The sequence below is a fragment of the Urocitellus parryii genome, chromosome 11 (assembly GCF_045843805.1).
Source record: "Urocitellus parryii isolate mUroPar1 chromosome 11, mUroPar1.hap1, whole genome shotgun sequence".
NCBI lineage: Eukaryota > Metazoa > Chordata > Mammalia > Rodentia > Sciuridae > Urocitellus > Urocitellus parryii.
Genome location: NC_135541.1, coordinates 90,571,357 through 90,595,521, shown reverse-complemented (window position 1 = coordinate 90,595,521; position 24,165 = coordinate 90,571,357). Strand labels below are relative to the sequence as shown.

At 37.3% G+C, this 24,165-nt stretch overlaps 1 protein-coding gene across 6 annotated transcripts in view; it reads right to left on the bottom strand.

Annotated features, from left to right (window-relative positions):
- Positions 1-24,165, bottom strand: part of Ntng1 (netrin G1) — a 329,591-nt gene that overhangs the window by 37,764 nt on the left and 267,662 nt on the right. For 2 of the 6 annotated variants that reach the window (XM_077791394.1, XM_077791395.1), the window contains one exon: positions 10,126-10,260. The exons of 2 other annotated variants lie outside the window; for them this stretch is intronic. In XM_077791394.1, the coding sequence (XP_077647520.1) occupies positions 10,126-10,260 (135 nt within the window). Of the gene's footprint in view, positions 1-10,125; positions 10,261-14,769; positions 14,938-23,016; positions 23,077-24,165 lie in introns of all 6 variants that reach the window. 2 more of the 6 variants (XM_077791393.1, XM_077791396.1) reach the window with 2 other exon arrangements.

Here is a 24,165-nt window from a genome sequence, read left to right as displayed (position 1 = left end):
AAGTGGCTGCAGAGACACCCAGAATCAAGACCCCTGGTTCCAAATGGAAGCCTTGCTTCCACCTTCCTAATGTCAATGTCCCTCTGGAATTTAGATCAAGAACCCTCCCACTGTGGTCTGTCCCTGATGGCTCTATCTTGGAATGATGCTCTGGTGGAAGTTGAGGACTGGCCCTTCACCTCAATGACAATTTTCTTCTACAAGTTTCAAGTGGAGTGGCTGATTTTCATACTCAGACTTTATCTTCATATAAGCAGTTTTTAAAACATTTTGAAATTCTCTCTCATACCCATTCTCTCACACACACACACTCATTAGTGTGTAAAGAATGGCTCTGGATAAAGTTCCTCAAAAGAATTAGAATGGAATGACCATATGACCCAGCTATACCACTCCTTGGTATTTATCCTAAGGAATTAACATCAGCATACCATAGTGATAGATGCATACCCATGTTTATAACTGCACAATTCGAAATAGTCAAACTATGGAATTAGCCTTGGTATCCATCAACGGATGACTGAATAAAGAAAATGTGGTATACATGCACAATGGAGTTTTATTCATCCATGAAGAAGAATGAAATTTTGTCATTTGCAAGACAATGGATGGAAATTGAGAACATTATGTTCAGCAAAATAAGACAAACTCAGAAAGTCAAGGATCATATGTTTTCTCTCACATGTGGAAGCTAGAGAGGAAAAAGGAAAAGAAAGTTGGGGGTAAATCTTATGAAAATTGAAAGGAGATCAATAAAGAAGAGATCAGGGGAAGAAGGAAGGGTGGGAAAGGGAAAACACTAGGGAATGATATTGACCAAATTATATTGTTATATTTTGGGCATGTTCAAAATATAATAACAAACCCTACCATCATGTACGACTATAATGCACCAATAAAACAATGGGTAAAAAATGGTATCAAGTGAAACTCCATGTATGCTCTGTCTAAAGCAAAGAAAGGGCTTCACATATTATACATCCACTTGGCCTAAGAATCATCTTATTATCAGGTAGGACCAGGGTGCTGCATTTATTCTGGGCTACTAGTAGATGAAACTGTTTCTGCAGTTTTCCATGAGGGTAGGCATCTCACACACCTTTCTCTGGTAAACCAAAATAGCTGTGTGGTGTGAAATGGGCAAATTGGGGCACACTTGTTATTCTCAGTATTTTCTTCAAATAAAGGGAAAAATTATGATGAACTTCCAAGTACAGGTTAAGCTGTCCTCCCATTCAGAGTGTGGGGCCTCTCTGAGCTAAGCATGGATAGCTAAGTAGAAGGTTAGTAGGCAAGTCTAAGAATAGTAGTAGGTGCAGGGAATTGCTATCTAGTATATGTCCACTATCTGCATTTATTCTATTTTCAGCAACTCCGGAGCTGCAGATTTTGAATATCTTTAGGATATGATCCCCCTATGGAGGGGCATTCTGAACAACTTACTCCTGCCAAGCTGGCTCAATCAGCATTTGCCTTTTATAGTTGCTCTGAATGGAGCCATTAGTGTGTAAAGAATTCCAGCACTTTCCACAACATAAACCTTGCCCTCCACTCAGGGGTGGCACCAGGTTCCTGATGTATTAGAGGTTGGAGGGCCTTTTCTAACAATCCCAAATTAAAGTTAAGAATCAAGGGGAAATAAGAGCTGCAACTGGAAGTTGTGGCTCTTAGCACCAGTGTATCATGTGGCATTCTCCTGCTGAATCAGGAGAAATTTCACAACTGGGGGCAACCTTGGGATTTGCTCTTCTGTCTGACAAAATGAGTCTTTCCCCCCAGGAGGACTGCCCAGCATACTTGTAAAGCTTACAAATTGCCTCTTTCTATCTTCTGTCTTTCTAATATTTTCCTTTTTCAATTACCTCTGGGAGCCTCTGACTGGCTCTGTTTGAAGAGCACTGCCTTCCCACCCAGAGGAGCTGTACAGCAGGAACTTCAAGGGCCCTTTCTGAGTATTTATTGTTCATTGCTGTTATGTATGTGGTACTCAGCAAGGGAACTGATACTGGTGTTTGAGTTGCTAGTAAGGAAATTAGAAGCTTAGATTCAATGACGGCATTCATTTTATTGATGAGACCAACTGTTAGGGACAGAGATAAAAGAGCTAACTGAGTAAAATCCTATGTGTAGGTCTGCAAAAGCTCCGAAGAATTACAGACACATCCTCATTTAAGTGACATGCTCCCTGTCAATGGATTCAACGTGGGAGGTCAGCTGGTGAAATGTGAACTGGACATTTTAATGTAATACAGCAAATAGGAAGAGACAGCAACTACAGGCAATTGAAAAATTACAAGCTAGGTTCAAGGTATTTGTCCAGGGAGGTATAATCTTCATCTCACAGAAGCAATTGGAAACATCGTCTTAATATCTCCATGATCACAAGTTGTCAGGCCTGGAGAAGTTAATCTCATATTAAAAAAAAAAAAAAGAAAAAAGAAACCCTCCTGAACTACAGTAGCAGAAAAGCTATGACAGAAAAACAATCGTAAGAAAATACAGAGTTAAATTGTCTTTAATTTCTGACTTTTGGAGGATTGAGAACATGGGAAGTGGTTAAGTAGGGAATCTGAAATGTGTGGGTAAAGAGTGGCTAGAATCTGGAGGACAAATGAATGGCTAAACAGTAGTTCCTAATAAAAATCGACCTGGGCATTTCCATGTTACCTTTCTTCAGCTCCATGGGTTTGTTCTGAAGTCAGAAGTAGAAAACTGAAGAGATAGGAAGGCTTTTTCACCCAAATTTTCATATAAGCCAAAACCCTCCAGAAGCATCACTAGAAAGAGCCCATAAAGCTTCTGTTTGAACTTTTCCAGAACTAGGAAAATTATCATCCCCTAGTGGATCCTTCTATGGTCTCAGACAGCCAGAGAAAATAGTTATAGGAAAACACTTCCTTCCTTTCACCCACATTGCTTGCTCTATCTTCCTGAGCTGACGGGGCTGACGGGTCTACTTGATACATCATAGCCCTCCAAACACCTGCTGACAACTGTAACATGTCAAATCTTGTGATCACCAACCCACGTCACCTCTTCTCCATACAAAAAAATCTTACATCAAGGAGAGAACTCTCTTGCATCATTGTCTGCCATATATAAGATTCTGTTTCTAAGGACTAGCCTCTTGATGTGGGATGCTCAGGGCATACTTCAGTGGAAATGTTACCTTCTTGGAGCTATGCTCAGTCTAAAACCAGGATAGCTTCTTGGCTCCTCAAGACATACTGTCATCTGGAATGAAGCTCTAATGGTCTTTAGGAGCACCTCATTTTTGTCACTTGAGCTACTGCTCATGTACCCCCCCACACACACCTTATCTGCATTTTTGCAATTTATTTTTAGTCTAAATTTTCAGCAGAAATTTTTACATAGTAGGGACTAAGTTATGCTCATCAGCACCTTTGAAGCATGGCTCTTGGATTGTTAACTTGGTTATTTTAAAAGTCTCTAGTTTTTTTGTAGTCTGTTGGGAACACTTTATGCTTTTATTTCTTTAAAAATCAGTGATTAAGTGTGTGTGTGTGTGTCTGTGAATACATGGACATAAACATATGTAGGGAGGGTCTAAGATGTTGCCTTCTTTGTCAAAAACATTTTGAATTTTTCTTAATGTCTGGGATATTAAGAAAGATCCTTTGGATATTAGCAATTATTCCCTTATGTGACACTGGCACCTCCACACTATCAGAGGTGATTCTAATAGTTCTCCCAATTACTTCTTTCACTCTTTTGGTGGAGGAATTCTCATTAAGGCAAGTAAGCATTTCAGCCGAATGCATCTTTTAGCACATATATTGATATTTGAATTCCTTCATTTTGGAATGAAAGGGGTCACAGAGTCTTCAAATTTTCTAATTTTCCATGAAGAATTTTTCCTCTAAAAGTCAAGTCACCTATAACACACTCTCACAATACCTTTTCATGGTCTTCAATCTTGACTGAAAAATATTTCACTGCCTTTACCTGCTAATTCACTCTACAAGTCTGTCTTCTTAACCTACATTTCCCCTTTCTAATCCTATTATGTGTTTCCTCAGTAACATTTTACTCTTGCTTATCTATATTCTAAGCATAAGTTCATTTCATTTCCGTGATACTCTCATTATCCCTGGCATTCTTGATGACTAGCATAGCAGGCAGTATAAAATGGGTCCTCAAAGATGTCTACATTGTCTTTCCCAGAATCCATTACCTTATGTAGCAAGTGACACAGATGTCACTTAAAGATTTTGTAATGGAGAGAGTGCCCTGCATTATTTGTATGGGTCCTATAAGTGGAGACTGGAAGTTGGGGTGTGGCTCAGTGGTAGAGCACTTGCCTAGTGCAAGATCCTGGGTTGATCTCTAGCAACACACACACACACACACACACACACACACACACACACACACGGAGACTCTTTTCCAGCTGTAGCCAAAGAAAACTATGATGATGGAGCACAAAGAGCACAAAGAGCTGGAAAGTTCCTGGCTTTAAAGACAGGGGAAGAAAGGGTGCAAGCAAAGGAATGCATGATACCTCTAGAAATTAGAAAAGGAAGGGAAACAGGTTCTCCCATAGAGCCTGCAGCAGGGCCTCCCAGAGTTACTTTTAACTCTTTAGACCTTTAACCATCAAACTGTAAAGAAAATAAATTTATGTTGTTTGAAGCTACTAAGTTTTGGGCAATTTATTACAGCAGTAATAGAAGACTAATATATAGTTATTGAGCACTCTCTGCAGAGGAATGCATCTAAACCATGACATTTTGTTCCCAGAAGTTTCTTATTCATCTCCTGAAAATAATTGACTTTATTTTTTTTTTATTCCCCATGGTTTCTTACAGTATCTGGTTTGACTGTTTTATCTGTGAATTTCCCCAATATTTCACTTTAATCTAATTAAATATGTTATTGATCAGGCTGTTGAGCTTCATACTAAACATGCTTCCCTGTTCTTGGTAATCTATGTCCTGATCTCTTCTAAGAACCCACATTCTGATCCTACAGGTCACGGTCCAGCAACTGGATCTCAGTCTCCTCCTTGCTAAATGGACTTAGTTCTTGATTTCTTACAGCTCTATTCCAAAACTGTGTCATTTAATTTACGTTACCAAATCTTTAATCTTCAAATACCCAGACTTAATTCTTACGAAAATATCATTAGCATTTACATATGTTATTTAAAAAATGGGTAGCAATGCTGGCTTTAATAAACAATGGATAGCAATGGTGGCTTTAATAAAAAATTTAGTAAACAATTCTCTTTAATAAACAATTTAATAAACCGAGAATTGTTTATTTAAGCATCTTACATATGCAAAGCATCTCACATATGCCCTCTAGGAAGACAACACAGCTCCTCACAGCCTCATTCATTCCACATGTGGCTATTTCTATTCTGTCAAACCAAATACTCATAAACCTCTGTCCAGTCCTCTTGGTGCTGGTAACAGGGTTAACTCTTCATATTTTATGGGCAGCATGGAACACTGCTTTCTCTTTAAAAGGTTCCTGGAAATGGAAGGCGATCCTCAGGGTTATACAAAATGTCATATAAGAGGAAATGAGGGGTAAGACAAGATAATACAAATGGAAGAAATGATTTACAGTAAAAGGGGTAGAGAGAGAAAAGGGGAGGGGAGGGGAGGGGAGGGGAGGGGGGATAGTAGAGAATAGGACAGACAGCAGAATACATCAGACACTAGAAAGGCAATATGTCAATCAATGGAAGGGTAACTGATGTGATACAGCAATTTGTATACGGGGTAAAAGCGGGAGTTCATAATCCACTTGAATCAAACCGTGTAATATGATGTATTAAGAACTATGTAATGTTATGAACGACCAATAAAAAAAATAAATAAAAGGTTCAGCTTTATTCTCTGAGATCTGGCTATTTTCTCTTTTCTGATTTCAAAAAGGGTCTTTTTTTTTCTTTAATCTTATTTTTCTTCTCAACATCTCATTCTTCCACTGGCAACCTAATCACTAATTTTGACTCTGCCAGGCCTCCTTGAAACCTTTTTCCTTCTGTTTTCTTTTCATGCTGTCTAAAGACCATTCATTCTGGTGGTTGTCAAGTGTTTCACCTTTTCTTTCACAGAGACTAGCTAACATTTATGGGGCATGCAGTTGGTGACACCCTCAGGCAGCAAGTTCACTGATGAACCAGGAGTTCTTTAATTTCCACAGTTGAATCCTCACAGGGACTTTTGGGGTCAGCTTTGTGTAAGCCTCTTGTATCAGCCCTGTCTCTAACCAAAGGCTTTTTAGAAGCCCCTAGGTTAATAGTTCAGGGCTTCAATAGTGGTCAATCTTGCTGGAAGTCTGCACTAACATTGGACAATAAGATTTTGGATATGGCTTCTTATCTAGTGTTTTTGTTACTCTACATGTACTCGGAACTAAGCGATAATAATTGGGTGTTTTTCTGTGTACCACCAGGTCCATTTTCATTATTTTCCTTATTATTATCCCTGTTCCTTACATAAAAAAGCAAGCTTAGAGAGTTGAAGTCATTTCCTCTAAGTCTTGCTAGTACTAAGGGAAGGAAATGGATATCAAGCCCAGGTCTGTATAACTCCAGAACCGACTTAAAGAGCACATTTATTCTCGTTGTTTCACTCACAGGATGTAAATGATAGTGTCAGTAAATGGATCCCTTTCTTCACTTTCAGTTCTGAAGTTCAAGTCCTTTTGGACTGCAGTTCCACCCTGCTGTTTGGAAATCCTCTGGGATGATGAGAGCCCTGGACCTGGATATCTTAGACTCTGGAATCTACCATGGGCCCTCGCTGGCAGCACCTACCCAAATGCTCACTCACTGCCAGCTCATCACTGCTGATGTTACTGTCATCCCTACTCTATGACTGTCTTTCTTCTTGGCAATGGTTTCTTGTTGCCAGCTTAAGATCTCTGCCACTAATACTGTGGCCAAACCAAGAATGGGTTTGACTCAGACCAAGTAGCAGTATGTGTTTGAATGGAGGGGGAAAAGACAAAGAGTGACATGAGAGACATTTTGTGCGTGTGTGTGTGTATGTATTTATGTGTGTGAAGACATACGGATGACAGTAATATATTTACTGAAAAATATTTACTAACCCACCAGCACCAGCTAATCAGAATGGATACCTGCTAAAATACGAAGGCAGATTCCTGTCATGTTACCCTGTTAGTTGCTGGGTCTTGATGCTGGTCTAATAGATCCAAGGGAAAGGCACTTTCAGGAGATGGGGAAGTACCTGAAGAATTTCTATATTTTAATATAAAATATTAGCCTACGTGGGTGGGTCTGAGGGAAGGCAAGAAAGATTTCAGAGTGAGTGCTCTTATGTGCTCAAAAGTAAGTTTGAAATATGTTGAATTTGCATATCAAATCTAGTCTCAACCCATACCAATCCTTAAATGAATAGCTAGAATAATCTTTTCAAAAATAAATCCAATCCTTTAATTTCTCTGCTTAAAACCCTATGATGAATCCCATCTCTCTAAAGTACAGTGGTTTCCATTCTTCATTCCGATAAGATGATCAAAACTACTCGATATTTCTGGAACATAGTGTGGTTAGAGCTACACTGTGCCCCCTTTTTCTATCCTGGAGAGCTCCTCCTAATCCTTCAATACTCCCTAATCCTTCACTACTCCCCTTCTCTGGGGAGCCTTTTGCCCATCTGGGCTGTAGTAGAAAATAGCCATGTACAAACTTCTTCCTTAGTTCTGGTTTCCTTCTATTATACCTGGAGGGCTGCATGCCAGCCTCTCACTCCAGATGGTGAAGCCCGTGTCCAAATGAACACAGCAGTTACCTCTTTTCAGCTTTGTAACCTCTATCATTTGCCCAATTCCTGAGTCATAGTGGGGACTCAGTACATCCTCAAAAGAATGGATAGTTTTATTCCTCATCATCCCAGTGGTCCATATAACAAGTATGGGGATGATGGAACTGAGGCACAGAGGGTTTTATGATTGGAACACCACAGGCTTAGGTACAGTAGGAATTTTTGGTGACATTATAACTTTTGGGTAACATTATAACGTTTTGCAATACCCCAGTAAATAACCTAGAAAAATTGAGTTAGGCTCTTTTTGGGTTACTTTCCCCAAGCCATGATGAATTTAGTTTCCACTCCAAACTCTTACCCTGTTTACACCCCAGGAATTCATTCAGTAGGTCCTCCTGGACCAATAATTTTATATGACACTTTCTCTTTGAAAGGTGTATCTTAATTACAGGGTCTCCTTATTCTTTATGCCTTGAGTCTTGGTATATATTTCCTTTAAAAACTATTTTCAGTTGCAGATGGACACAATACCTTTATTTTGTTTATTTATTTTTATGAGGTGCTGGAGCTCATACCCAGTGCCTCACCCCTGCTAGGCAAGCACTCTACCACTGAGCTATGCCCCCATCCCCTGGATATTTACTTCAATTCTTCTTCTGTATCTCTTTTCCTCTTCTGACTGCTTGACAGTTCTTCAGTGTCCAGGTTTTCCAGGATGAAAGGCTGCCCTCTGGGTCCTGTCTCCTCATGTGGTTCTGGGATCCACCCTTAGGGACTAGTGCTTTCTGGGAATCTATGGCACATAAGCCTTTTAACCTAGGGTCTTATCCAGAGTTCATGTGCAGGTGTGTAGCTTGACTTCTGAGAATCTGAATACCTTATAATGCTCTTTCCAGCATGACTGCAGACCTCAACCTCCAGCTCTTGGGTCCCATCCTAATCTTGATATGCTCAGTGCCAAATGTCTCTACTTGCTGTCACAGTTCGTTGCTGCCCATGGCATTTCATTTTGGTTTTACATTATGTATAAGTGTAGCTGCCAGATAACTATAAATTTTGTAAGCAGCAGATAGAACATTCTATAATTTCCTGTAGATTTTTCTATATAATTTTCTATAAAAATTGGCTGTCTTCAGCTATTATTATAGAATTTATCATGTAATATTTATTATAGAGTCTAGCAGCTATTGTTATATTACAGAAATAACATATAATTTCCCATAGAAATTAGCTCTAGATAGTTCCTGCATGCTGATATATATATTTTTTCAAGTATAAAGTAAGCAAAAAGAACTCTGGAGTTGTGTTGACCAATATGGTAACCATACATGTGGCTATTAAGTCTTGCAATGTACTGTAAATACAAAACACACTCCTGCTTCCAAAAACCATGAACAATGGAAAACATATACTTCATAATTTTTTATATTTGAGGTTAAATAAAATAAGTTGTTAAAATCAATTTCTCCAGTTTCTTTTTACTTTTTTTTAAAAAAATGTGAATAACAACATATCTACAATTCTATATGTGGCTTGCATTATTTTCTATTGAACTGGTTTACCCTAGAGGATACACCTTGTGATTACTTAGTATTACAAAGTTAACTATATAGAGAGACAATGGGAAGTTAGTGTAGAATTAAAAAGCAGAAAAGGTTATTCATGGCAGGGGGAAGTTTCTGTTCAGATTTAAAATTTCTGTTCTATGTGTACACTGACATGCCACCTGCCCTGACAAGCTTTTAAGAAGACTTGGTAATATCCAGAGAAATGAGGCCAAACTAAATGGCACCTGTCTCAGGCTTGCCACATGGTGCCTAACCTCAAAGGATTAAAGCCAATATTGATTTTTGTCATTTATTTTATCTTGGCATTTAAATATCCCTTAGATTTATTACTGCCAAGTTTTTGGTTAAGATTCCATGATGGATATGATAGAAAAGGTGGTAATAAGTTATGCAGATATCATTTAATTTATGAACTCCAGAGCTCTAGGGTAGCTTTCAGTTCAAGAAATATATTAACCACATACACATCACCCTTCATTTTGTGGTGAGGATTTCCAAGCTGGGTCCCTATTGTGCTACTTAATTTATGGTCTGGCCAGGTACACGGATCTCCATATAATATTTCAATATAAGTTGCGCCCGCCATCACAGGCGATGAAGATGAGCCTCAAAGAAGCCAGCTGGACAGCTGATGGATCACTCTTTTCTATGGGCAGGGGCACTAAGTAGCCTTTAAAGCTTGTCAGAGATTTGAGTCTTTTTCTGCTCTGAGAAGCTGCACACACGGGCCTAGACAAGCAGAATCAGCCATGCTGCAGCAGGCAGAGGGCAGCTCCCGAGTTACTTACGTTGACAGCCGTAGTGCCAGGAATTTCCCGGCAGACACTCATCACACTTAGGCCCTGTCGTTCCAGTCTTACACTCACAAAATCCTGAGCCATTACAACGATCATGGATTGAGCCCAAAGGGTTACAATAACACTCTGTAGAAACAAGACAACACACAGGCTGGAGACAAGTCCGCATGGCTTATAGGTTATCAACACAGGAGCGTCACTTAAATGCATCACTTACTTAAAGAAAGATGTCCATTAATGAAATGCTTCAGCAAATATGGCTATTTCAGGACCATTTATTTATTTGCTCAGCCTTCCATGATATCATTTTTATGATATGGGAGGAAATCAACTGAAAACTTCCAAGGAAATAAGACATCATGTTTTTCACTGGTAACACATCATAATGGAGATTCCATTTGTTAGGGCATTTTTAGATGGTTTAATGAACACCATGAGAAGTTTGTATATCAAGGATAAATCAATATGCCATCAGTGTAAAATCTGTTTTAAATTATTCAAATGGGCTTATCTGTTACACTCAATATTCGAGAACTGCTGAACATTTAAAAAGTGCAATATGAAAGCACTTTGCTTACTCTGAGGTAGTTTTGCTTTATGGTTTGGGACAGCTCCTTAACTTATTTATATATATACTGTTTTGTGATGAGCCCTTAGATGGTGTATTTGCTAGGCATGGCGGTACATCTTTTATGCAGCTGAGATTAATGATCATGAAAGAAAACTAAATTTCATAATCCCAAATAAATTTCAACCCAGATGTAATTTCAGATGTATATTTTTCATTATAATATCTGCTTCCAGGATAATACAACTTTGCATAGTAAAGAATAAACAGAACATTTTCTTGATTCAGCACATATTCTCATATAGGATATTTTCACTTCTGAAGCTCTATTGTATTTAACGTTTGAATCAGTAGGAATTCTTGGGCTTTGATAAAAAAAAGCCTGGAAGGAATGCATAGGCAGTGTGCCCCTTAAAGAATTCGTGAGCGAAAGTCCCTTTCTTTATTACCAATTTATTTACTCTGGGGCAACTTATTATAACTCTCTGTCTCTCAATTTCTTTTATTTTAAAAGGGGCCCATTAAGAAGTTTTCTGCTAAAATCCAAATAATATTATACAACCAACCAACTGACCAACTGATTGAAGTCCAAAGAACTTTCGTTTAATATAATTAAGTTTAGTGTGTTAGATTAGCAATGAGGGTTCAGGGGTTAACATTACAGAGGAACCAGGGGCTTTACTCTAACTTTGTGTCATAGAATCTAATTAGATAATTTCTTCAAAGAATGTGGAGTTCCTCAAAATTAAGATTAATTTCATTTTGTCAGATTTTGAGTTCAGCATTCTTATCACACAAGCATTTTTAGGGCTAACAGTGAAATATGTAGGTAAAAGTACAACTCAATAAACTCTAAAATGCCCCCTTGCCTGGGTTGGTTTGTACTTAATAACTAGGTTTTTTTCTTAAGGGACATTTTTTATTCTAATGTATATTTGTGTATGGGATATGTTTTAAAAACATATTTAAAAATAGTTATTTTGTTGTGATTTTCAGTGTTTGTGCACATGTATACTATACATTTGTACCTATACCAAAACTATAATATGTTCTTACTATTTAAAGTGTATAAGTCGACAGTGAATCACCAAAATTTTTTAAGCCAATTAACAGAGTTACATCTGGCCACCATGAATTCACATACTGTGCTAGTTAATTAGCCCATAACAATCAATTAATATAAGTTTACAGATGCAAAAAATGTAGACAAAACAAAACAAACAAACAAAACCCCAAACAGTGTATCATCTAAGCTATAGTACATCATGAAAACACATATCAAGAAGAGGAGTGGTTTTACCCTCTACCTTACATATAAATAATTCAGCTTTAAAAAAAAATATCATCCATTGAGCTTTGTTGCATGGTAGATGTTGGAAAATGGGAATATCCTTGAAGGATCATATTTTAGCCCATGAAACTATGAATATACAGGACCATTATATTATAAAAATGCTTTGGGTGGCTTGATTAAAAAGTTATGCTACAGTTGATTTATAGATATTATAATTGTCTTGTGTTTATTTTGTTCTATATGTGGTACCTCTGATTACCCGATCTTGGGTTTCAAGGAGAATTAAAAATAATACATCATAACTTAGAGATATGTTTAGCAGCAACTGCTGAGCCCTCTGTTTCATTCTGATGCAAAGCTTTTTAGCAGGGATTTTTAACAGTGATTACCCAAGGTCACAAACCATGTGTCCTCTTGCTTCCTGCTCAATGCTCAAGTTTATATGAAACAGAGGCATTTGAGGGTGCCACCTTCACGTAATTGGTGCATCATCACAGGATGATTACATGCATCTTTGGAGACATGGCTGTGTTTGGAATTTGAATGACAAATGGGTAAATTCACCAGTAATCACAAAGCAGTGATCACCGTGGCAACATGGATGAGCCAGCTGCATTTTATATTTGCCATAATATAAAATGATGCAAGTACTTTAAAACATCTATTTCAACACAGAGTCTACATCTATCAAAGATATGAGTTGTTCCCTCACAGTCAGGATGGTGAATTTAATTTCTGATTGTTAAAGAATTTGCAAGTACATTTTAAAAAAATTTTTAATTTAGAAAAGACTTGGATAAAATTCAGTTTCTGAGATTAGTGTGTAATTTTGTAGTTAGGTAAATATCTATTCATTTTCATTAGTGCTTTCTAGATGAAATGATGTTAAAATTAATTCTCAATTACTTGTGGTGTATCCTCTTAAATTTAATACACAACCTTTTCCTTTAAGGCTTTTTCTTAATATTTATTTAAACTATTAAATATTGTGAAACATTGTAATCTTGCATATTTTGTAAGATGATTAGGTTTTATTTTTGTGCTCCTATTTATTTTGCCTTTTCTGTTGCTTCCATATTTATAGCTTGACATTTATATATCTTTACAAATGGCATTCAGTGGAATACACTCTGCATTCAAAATTCAGACAGCTACATGTCTTTTCGTTTTTATTAATATCCTCAAATCTTTGAAACCCAAGTGTTATGAAGGCAATTGAACTTCTGTTCACAAGCTCAGAGTGGAATTGCTGCTGTCATCCAGAAAACATACTATGAGTCAAAATCTGACATGCTCAGCTTTGCTAATTGTGTCAGAGTGGTTAGGAGAGAATGTTCAGTCTTTGAAGTCAGGAAGCCCTTTGCTAAAGCTGAACAATTGGGTCAATTTGCCTTATTTTTTCTCAAATAGCAGAAATTATCAATGTAATACTTACCCTACTGTTTTATAAATGAGGATTAAATTGAAAAAAATATTGCAGGTCAGTTCACAGTTTACCCAGTGTTTCCTGTGCTCACATCTGCTAGTGATTTCACCAGGAGGCTCACATGACTTACCTAAGACATATACCTATTAAATAGCAAACTGGGACTTGAACCCAGCTCTCCAGGCTCTAAGGCCAGTACTTTCTTCACTACTTCACAAATAATAAATAAGGAAGCATTTTGAAAAATATAAAATATTGTAGAAATAAACAAGATTATGTATACTTAACCAAATTTAATTCAAAACATTGTTTTTGTACAGCTATTTTATGTGACACTTGACAGGAATCTACATGAACTTGATAACCAAATCATTTCTTTTTTTTAAACATGAAAAGACCACCTGGAATTTTCCATAATGTGTATTTTATTTAATTTAGTTTTCATGTGAAAAAAACAGAGACTATCTTTAAAATTGGTGGTCTATATAACGAACTACTAGTATGGTAACAGTCACCATATTCAAAAGATATGCATTTCTTCAGACTAAGTTATGGAGTGAAATTCCATTTATTGTTTATTATTTTTCCATCTTTTTTTTGTAAAAACAGGTCCTACTATGAGAAAGATAGAAGAAGCTTTTTTTAAGAGGGTAGGATATCTAGTCCACCCCAGGAGACAAGATCAGTAGTCATTGATGGAGGGAAGGTATGCTCAAAGGACTCCACGGACCCAGTTTTCTAGGGTTCATGCATCTTGTAAGATTGGAGAATTAATTGAGAAATTACTTGTCATTGGGAAGACTAAAGGAAAAATTGAATAAATGGAATTTCTTTACTGTGGATGAAAAAGTCAGGCAAACGTTTCTATGATCAGTTGCTGGTAGCTTTCAATTCTAAATGGCAACATTTTTATTCCCCCAAACTTGATCGCCAAATATATGCATGGATTTGTGTCTCAAATTTTCATATTCATAATTAAATCCTGCACAATGAATTTCCATTTTAAAGTCGAATGTACAATTTATGTTCAAAAAATAAGTCATAATTACCAGGTTTTAAGAATTCATGCAAAAAAAAAAGAAGAAAAGAAAAAAGAAGGAAAGCAACTTATTCATTTCCTAAACATGATTTCTCAGACCAACAACAACATAAGGCTTCAAAATAATAGCTCCCATGTATGATTTCAACCAGTACAAATGAATTTTAAGTCTACCACGAGGACATTTGCTCCATTGAGAAAGTTCATTTTTGCACAGCTGTGGTGCATATCATCAGCCTCTCCGCCCTAGATAGCTCCCCATAGCTCCAAAGGCACAGAACAAAAGCTGAAATTATAATGGAACTGACCTATGCACACATTCTCATCGTCCAGCTGTGCAGAAGCATTTCTGAAGTAGCCCAGCCTGCATAACTCACAGTGCTGCCCTCTAGTGTTGTGTTTACAGCTCACGCAAATGACTGTATTTAGCAGATCGATATAACTGCATCGATTGGAGTGGCCGAAGCATTCGCAGTCTTGCAAGGAAGAACAGAAATGTATACAGAGTGTATACAGCAGCAGAGAAATAGCACACTACATGCTTGGGTGAAATGAGGGATGGAGAAAAGATGGTGGAATGACATCACATATATTGAATCAACACAACACATGGCGACAACAGGTGGTTGTGACTGGCATGGAAGTAGCATCTGTTTCAAGCAGGATAGAAAGGTCGGACATTCAGAACATGACTGAAGATCATTAATTCTTGGCAGACAAGATGAACAGAAGCATTTGCAGGTGTACGCCTTTTAAAATTTGGGAAAACTTGGTTTCTATTGATGCAAAAGTCTAATTTCTGCATATGGAACACTTTACTGTCTTTGCACCATTTCCCCTCTTTTCTTTTCAAGTTTGCAGTCTTTAAAAGAAGGAGGGAAGCACATGAGCACTGAGGGTCAGAATCTCCTGTCCCCTGTGGCTCCTTTGTCTCACTATTGTTCATGTCAAGAGAGCAACCTGGTCAGGATTTCATAGAAATTGTGGCAAATTTAACAGGGATCAGGACAACTACACAATTCTACATTTTGAATTTTTCCCAGTGTTAAGAGAAGATGGATCTTCATGACTTTCTTCGGGCCAAATCTGCATGTTTACATATGAGAGAAAACATAAAAATCAGGGAAATTATTCTTTTAAAAAATGTACTCTTGCAATGTCCTTTTTTTTCGATTTTTGTGCTAAATCTGCTAAAAAAAAAAAAGGCAGAGTAGGGGGGCTGTAGGCAACTTCTACATGTCCGGATTTAGTTTCCTTTTTCTCTCTAAAATGTTAACCTCTGAGGCTTGGAGTGATGGTGGAAAAACAAGACAGGGAGACGAAGAGGATGAGAGTGGTTGGGGATGGTGGAAGGTGACTGGATTGCCTCATCTCAGCCAAAGCAAGAACCTGTTAATCTAATTCAAATGTTTAAAAATAAATGGTAAAGATGTTCCTTCTGTTGGAGAACTAGTTATTAAATGAAACAGAAAAGAAACTGTGAGTGATAAGTAGGTGGGAAATCTACCGTGTCTTCTCAAAAGATGGGGATAGGCCTACCTGGACAATTGTAAAGTAGGACAATCCCAATACTGAAAACTGTTTATCTATTAAATATTCTTCTCATTTGTGTCTGGATTTTATTTTTCCCACCAGGAAGCCAAACACAATCAAATTTGAATCCATTCATTCTTCCATCCATTCACTTATTCACTCAATAGTTCATTGAGTTAGTCTGTTATGTTCTAGGTACTATGCCAGTAGTCAGAATACTTTTTTGGCCTACATAAAATCTGAGAAATATTGCATTTTTAGGATCAGAATAAAATTGAGTGTTATCAAGTAAGTAAAGAAGAATAAGGAAAGGTAAATATATCTAAAAATTGTTAATACACTATCACATATTGGAAGAATGTGCTTCATTGGTTAGAAAGCTGATTAATCCAGTAGCCTGCTGAGGTCAAGGTCCTGACAGAATGATATTCAATTTGGATACAAGAAATGAAGGACCTAGGGCTTAGCAAAGAGTAGAAGATACCCAGGGAAGAAGAAGAAACGTGTGAAGCCAAGTCACTTCCTGTCTTTGAGGTCTGCTGTAATCATGTGCAGGAGTGTGGCTGGGAATAAGAATAGGGAGAAATCAGAGAGAAAGGAGGTTATTGGGAGAAGAAGGCATTGAAACATCAATATAGGAGGTAAAATAAGAAAATAAATTCAATAAGTCATGCCAAGTAAATAATAACACCACTACCAATAATAATAGAGTTACACATTACCAAAGTAAATTCTTTTAGTAAAACACAAGCATTCACTTCACTCCATGATACCTGCTTGAATTACAACTTGTGTGTACGGGCATCTCTGACTCCCTAGGAAACTGGCAAGGATTCTAGAGCTTTCATCCTCTGAGGGTGTGAAGCAGTAAGAATCTTTCTAGCCTGCAGCCTCCCAGGAACAGTGGTTGTAGGATCCAAATCTAATTGTTTCCCAAGGATTTCTTTAGAGCTTTCTGAAGAGAGAGCAATGACAGAACCATCCTCAAGGTCTCCTCCTCTGGGGGAGGCCTGTGTTCTTTGTCCTTCTTCACATTCCCCAATCCAGGTAGGTCCTTGGTGTACCTAATTAAATGAATCCATCTTTTTTTTGAAAGCATCTCTTATGTGTAAAAATTCATCTTTGGAACTTTTTGGAACAACCCAGAAGTTTGATTAGTGGGTAAGACAAACACACGCTCAGATAGCTAAAAAAAAACAAAACCGTAGTGCTAAGAAAATAAAATAGACACACAAAGCAATCTAGATAGAAGGAGAAATTCATTTAGCCTGATGGAATTAGGAAAAATGTCCATACGACTTGAACACTGAAGCAGGTAGAGTTTATTTTAAAATGGTGGAGGGGGGTGGGTGGGAATTGGCACTCCTGGTGAAAAGAATAAAGAGCATGAGAGGATAAAACTGAGAAAATGTGAAGAGTGAATCTGGAGAATTTTCATAACATGATTCCTTTGTGGTAAAGGATTCTGCAGGTTCTGTCCAATGGCCAGAACTACTTGCTTAGCTCCACCTGACAAAACCATAATGAAGAAAAAATATATCTGTAAGATATCCAAGGTCAGGGTTGGGTCAGAGGTTTAGTGATAGAATGAGTCCCCGCCTTGTGCATTTAAGGCCCTGTGTTCAACCCCAAATGCTGAGAAAAGGAAAAAAAAAAAAGATATCCAAGCACAACATGCGGAGACCCATTCCATATGATTCATCATGGCCATTCAAATGTAGCGTTGTTGCCTACTACAATTCAAATTAATTGAGTAGTACACATTTCTGTGATGATTAATTCTTTGTGGGTTTCTTTTGGAAATTTATCTATTAATTTTGGTAGGAAAAGTTAAGTAATTATATAAGAAATCATACTCAGCTAAACATACTATTTTAAACTTATTTCAGAAAATAAGCAAACATTTAAATGTTTTAAAATCTCTGAGATGGATTAATAATAACTTGATTATTTTAGACCATCTAGGACTCTTTTGTGACCTTAATTAAGCTGTCTTCTCTGGCCATTATATATTTGAGAATATTAAATATAAAATTTTTTGGAAAAAATTTTTGAAAAAGATCTGAAAAACATGATAGAAATGAAAGGCATTTCAGATATATTATTAGAGTGCCATATTATTTTCCTGTACTCTTGTTAGTTTACCGTTCTTTAATACCTAGGCCTTTAACTGAGGGACAAACCCCATTAATGATCATTAATGATATAATATGAGTGGCATTCATATTAAGAAACTGAAAGGGTGATACTAATAGTTTAATAATTCTTTAACGCTCTGCCATGTCTCCCCTTCTCTCTCTCTCTCTCTCTCTCTCTCTCTCTCTCTCTCTCTCTCTCTCTCTCTCTCTCTCTCTCTTGTGGGGAGGGTACTAGGGATTTAACCCAGAGGCACTTTACCACCGTGTTACATTCCCACTCTTTTTATTTTGAGTCAAAGTCTCACTAAATTGCTTAGAGCCTTACTAAATTACTGAAACTGGACTTGATTTTGCTATTATACTACCTCAGACTCCGGAGTTGCTGGGATTACAGGCACTTGCCACCACACCTAGCCTTCCCCTTCTGTTCTTATTAAGTATGGAATCTATGGTCCATCCTTATATTTACTTAATTTACTATACTTCATTGCCCCTCTGTCCCCTAATCCTAGTACCCTGGGAAAACCTGATCTTGGTTAAATTCAGCTCTCCACCTCTCCATGTCTACATTCTGGCAGTTGAACATGGCTGAAGTTTTTCCTCCAACCACTTTGAAACCAATCCCACTTTTAATTAATGATATTTAACTCAATGGATTCCTCAGAGCTGCCTGGCAGTCAGTCCTTCCTTAAAAGGGGGTTTGGGGACTATCACTTTCTCAGTGTTCTTCCCCTTACCTACTCCTTCCATTTGTTTTAAATGTTTTTTTTTCATTTTTCTCCTTATCTCCTTAAATGTCTAAAGGTTTAGTCCTTGGATCTTAAGATTCACCTTAGATATTTTCTGCCCAGTCCCATGTCTTTAAAAACCATCCACCTGTGGACCATTCCAAAATAATTATTTCCAGCCTGGACTAAGTCTCCAGTGAGAGACTGCATTCAGACTCCTATACTGACTTGAACTGCCTCTTTAGTATCTCCACTTGAACATTTAATAAATACCTCAATTTTTAAGTGTTCAACACTGAGCTCTTGTGTTACCTTCCTAAAACTGTTGCTTACCAGGTGGCCCCGTCTTAGTAAATAACAGCTTCATTCTTCTTCCAAATGCCTGGGTTTATTCCTGGTGCACCTCTTTTTCCCACTCCCTACAACCAATCCAATAGCAGACCCTCTTGGTTATTCTTTTAAAATACATCTCTACCATCTCATCCTTGGTTAAGGTCACTGTCACTCCTCACTTGGATTATTGCCATTGTTCTCCAATCTGCTTTCCTGGGTTCTACCCTTATGATAATCTCTTCAGAGTGACCCTTTCCAATGGCTTCACATCTCACTAGAATAAAAGGACTTTATTCATTCCCAGATGCTTTGGCCCTTGGCTTCCCTGAGGCTCCAGGCCACCATGTGCCTCCCCACTTCTGTGTGACATCTCAAGGTTGCTCCTAAAACATGTAGGTTTTTTCTCAGGATCATTATGCTTGCCATTACCTGTGTCTGGTGTACTCCTTCGCAGAATCCACCTCAAACATTACACACTACTTGCTTCCTAGCTGCTTTTTAAAATCTCTGTTCAAAGAAAAATTTCTGACCACTTTACCTGAAATAGTAGTCCCAAATCCAAATATCAGGACCCCTTAATTTCCTAATCCATTTTCTCATAGAATTTGTAATATCTGAAAATTATATTAAAAATTATCCTCTTATGCTCCCACTATAAATATACAAGTGTAGACTGTCTATTTTGTCCATTCCTGTAATCACAGAACTGAAAACATCATTTGGCACATACTCATCACTCAAAAAATGATTTTGAATGAATGAATAAATGAATGAATGGTGATCCCAAAGCACCTCCTTTGGAGATGGAGTAGAGGTATATTTAAATTTATTATTCTACCACTTTAATCCCCTAAGAGAATCTAGTATATATTAAAGAGTTTAGAAAAACAACAGCCACACAATAAAATATAACTGAGTCAGTGATTATATTATCTGAGAATTGACTATATACCTATGCACAGATCAGTTTATCTAAAAGAGTAGATTTCTGAAAATTACTATGCTTTTATACAGTTTTTGATCTCAAATCACATTGTAGATCATAGGTATATAATTTTCAGGTGTTGTTACTGTTTTATAAACAAAACTGAATGAAAGGGGGTCTCCAAAGCACATATATATATATATATATATATATATATATATATATATATATATATAATGATGTGGTAGGGCAAGCACTGGAAATACATATTTACCCTATTTATTGAGCTGTGCTGAACAGGGCATCACGTGCCCAGAGACAAAGTGAACTACGTCTAGTTCTACAGTCTAGTGCAGGGTTTCTCAGTCTCAGCACGACTGATATTTGGGGCCCAATACTTCTTTGTTGGGTGGGGCTGTCCTGCACATTGTAGAATATTCAGAAACATCCCTAGCCTTATCCACTAGAAGCAGTAGCAACATCTAGCTACTGAATAACTGAATAACTGAATGTGTCTCCAGATACTGTCACATGTTTTCCAGGAGGCAAAATCCAATCCCTGCCCGCCATGGACACATTGAGTGTCATTGGTCTAGTATTCTAGTGAGAAGACAGGAAAAAATACTATGAATAATATTTTATGTTTGATAATATTATATTATGTATATTTCCGTATTATATATTATATATCACATATATGGCACATGTTCCATCATATGAAACAATTATAAAAATAAAGGATTTCATAGTGGCTAAGTTAAAAAACAATAAAGGGTAGAGACATTTTAGAAGCAGAGAAGAGTTCAAAATTGACTTTCCATATTAGCAAAGGCTGGAGCCTCCTAAGAGGTTAGTTAAAAGATCCCTTTGGGGGTTGGGGTGGCAGCTCAGTGGTAGAGCGCTTGCCTAGCATGTGTGAGGCACTAGGTTCGATTCTCAGCACCACATATAAATACATAAAATAAAGGTCCATTGACAACTAAGAAATATTACAAAACAAAGATGCCTTCTGACTAAGACTGACTGGGGAAGTTGGAGTCATAGGGAAACAGAGCTGGAGACGAAGAGAATTGAAGAAAAAAAATGTCAGGAAGAGGAGGGGATTAGATTTCCCTTTTGTTTCTTCTTTCTTATTGTTCTCCAGTTGCTTGTAATCATGTTATTACATTACCTATGTGAATAGTATATAAAATACTCTGAATGTGGCACAGGTAGGTATCTTTTTTCTTTTCAAATGAAAAAAAGCTTATTCAAATCCTAGCTGATGAAAATTCATTTTAGTCATTCAAAAAGAGAGGATTTGGGAATAAGACTTTAGCTAGAAGGTAAAGGAATTAAAACTCAAAGTACTTTCATCACATTAACTGGATGACACTTCCTCTGGGGCCTGCGGGAGCCCCCCAGCCATGAGAATGAAGAGGCTCTGACATTCTCTGGTCCTGTCCCGACCCCACCTTATCTCGCACCCTTCTGTAGCTATGGAACTTTTTCTACACATTTTACAATTATGTCTTCTTCATTAGGTGGCTTTTTGGATGTGTTTGAACCTCATTAGTGCAGTCTCTTCAAGAAATGAGAGAGTGAAAGACGTAGGGTCCAGTTCCAGGTCAAGAGACCTCTTGTTTATCCAGCAGCTTGATGTGATATAAAAGAGATGGACTTTGTAAAACCCCCTTTTACTTCCTTTCTCCTTTATTTCTTTGGGTCACTCCACAGATTTGCATATAATAGATGAGGAATGGCATTCCTACTGAGGCCTTAATGACTGGCTGCTACAGCTTTTCCACGCACCACCTGCCCAAATCAGCTTGTTAGTCTCTGAACCGGAGTCTGCTGTGTTCTTAATTTACTTCCCCAAATTTCAAATCTGTTTAGATTCCCCTCAAAAGGTCACCTTCCATGTTCCACAGTTCAAAGACAGTGTGTGGCAAATTTAACACAAGGCTTAAATACTATACATTTCCCCTTTTTCTGGTCTCCTGACCAGTCTTCTCCTTTTCTTTATATACCACAGAAGGACAAACTCAGCATTGACTAAATCTGGAAAATGATGAAATTCAGTAAGCAATAGGAAAGCCGTTACTGTCACTTTTACCAAGTGGTTCAAAGTAAGTTAGGTTTTGTTAATAATTATATTTCTTTGTAAGAGGTATCTCATAGGGGGAAAAAACAGAACAAAAAGAACAAAATGACAGATGCCCAACAGTCAAGGGTGAAACATAAAATACACCTGTTACACGGGACACTTAAAGAAAAATGGTGAACTAAAAACAGAGTGTTTATGTTTCCTGAAAAACCTTCATTCTGTGAATGATGAATGCTCGCTGGAATGGGCCATTTATGAGTCACAGATGAGATACTGCTTGCTTTCATTTGAAGAAAGTAATATGACTATTAATTTTGGATCATCATCAACATGGAACTCAGTGCAGATCTCCACAAATATTCTTCAAATTCATTCAAAACGATGTTTGGAAGCACACATTCCAAGGTGTTTTCATTTGACACAAAGTAAAATGGGCACCATATATGGAAGCTGCCATTCTGGCTTCATGGAAAGTTTCAATGAAACACACGCTAAGTGGGTTTCCTTATTTTCAATGCTAACAAGTGTCCAAGTCAGGGATCTTAGATTATGGTCTTAAACAGAAACCTAGACTGTTATAATTAGTTCTCACACATTAATCTTTCAGAAAACAAATGTCCACATCTTTAATTGTGGTCAAATTTCTGAGTGAAGCATTTTTATTTTCTTATGGATGACATTCTCAGGTATCAGTCAACATGCCTCACCAATAAGCTGATGGGTACACTCCACAAATATTCCAGATTCATACAGTGCAATGTTTCACAACACATAACACCATGAAATCACTGTATGAATCCAAGAATTCCTACCTCTCTTGTGGTTTGCAACTTGAACAGAAGAAACTGTTGACAAAGCTAATTTGGGAGCAACTGGATAGGTTTAAAAGAATGAACAGCAAATTAGAAACAATATCGAAACTTTCAAACTGTAATATCTTATTAACAACCCACTCAAAAAGTAGCCCTAAATGGAAAGACTTCTTGTATCTCTTGCTCCTGAGAGTTTGTTTCAATTACCAAGGAGGGTTTCTATTTGGCTGAAAATGGTTCAACATTGTCAGTAATAAAGTTTAGAAGCTTTATTTTCAGAGGCAAAAGAATTATCATTTAAATCAAGAATCCAGTTAAGTAAAGATTCTTCTCCCATAACAATATGGATATTAGGATCCCCAACTGTACCTCTTTTAAACTAGCAGTTATATTGTACAGTTAATTAGCAATATCATGGCCTCAATTCACTGTGTCACTCTGTCTCCATAAGTTTGTCTCCCTATAAACCAGCTAGACCACTTTCCGTTGAACTATCAGACATCACAGGACACAATGGTCAACCATTCAGCAGCATTGGGCCTTGGTCTCAGAGTCACCTTGAACATGAGTACCCTTAACAATTGTCATTTTCTGCTTATTCTCTCAGTGATAATATCAGTTTGTTAATGTCAGGGTTTTCTCTCTAAGTTTGCCTTGCCATTTCTTTTCCAATTATTCATGAAGAATTGCTTGTGAAAATAACAAAAATGGAATTGAGCCTGATGTTCTTTGCAGATGTTGACAAGATAAATTACGGCTCCACAGAACTGGCTGCTGCTGCAAAGTATGCCTTTCACTAGAATTTCAAGTTCAAGCACTTTATTCAACTGTGCTGTTTCTTAAATAGATTCATTTGAGTTCATTATCCATATTCTAAACCAGCACAACTGGCATTACCTAACGATGTCTCTGAAAGCTTTGGGTCCTTATGACACTTGCAGAAAACAAAGCAAAATAATTAAATGAGTCTGTTTCAGGTTTTGAACAATATATAATCTTGTTCAGTTCAAAACTCACTATGGAGAAGTGTTAAGTCTTAGATCTTGTATTGTTTAATTTGCAGAGCTATGAAATACAGTGGGAACTACTGAGTGGCATTTCACCCAAGATACTCTTGTTGAACTTGCCAAAGAATGAAATCACTAAACC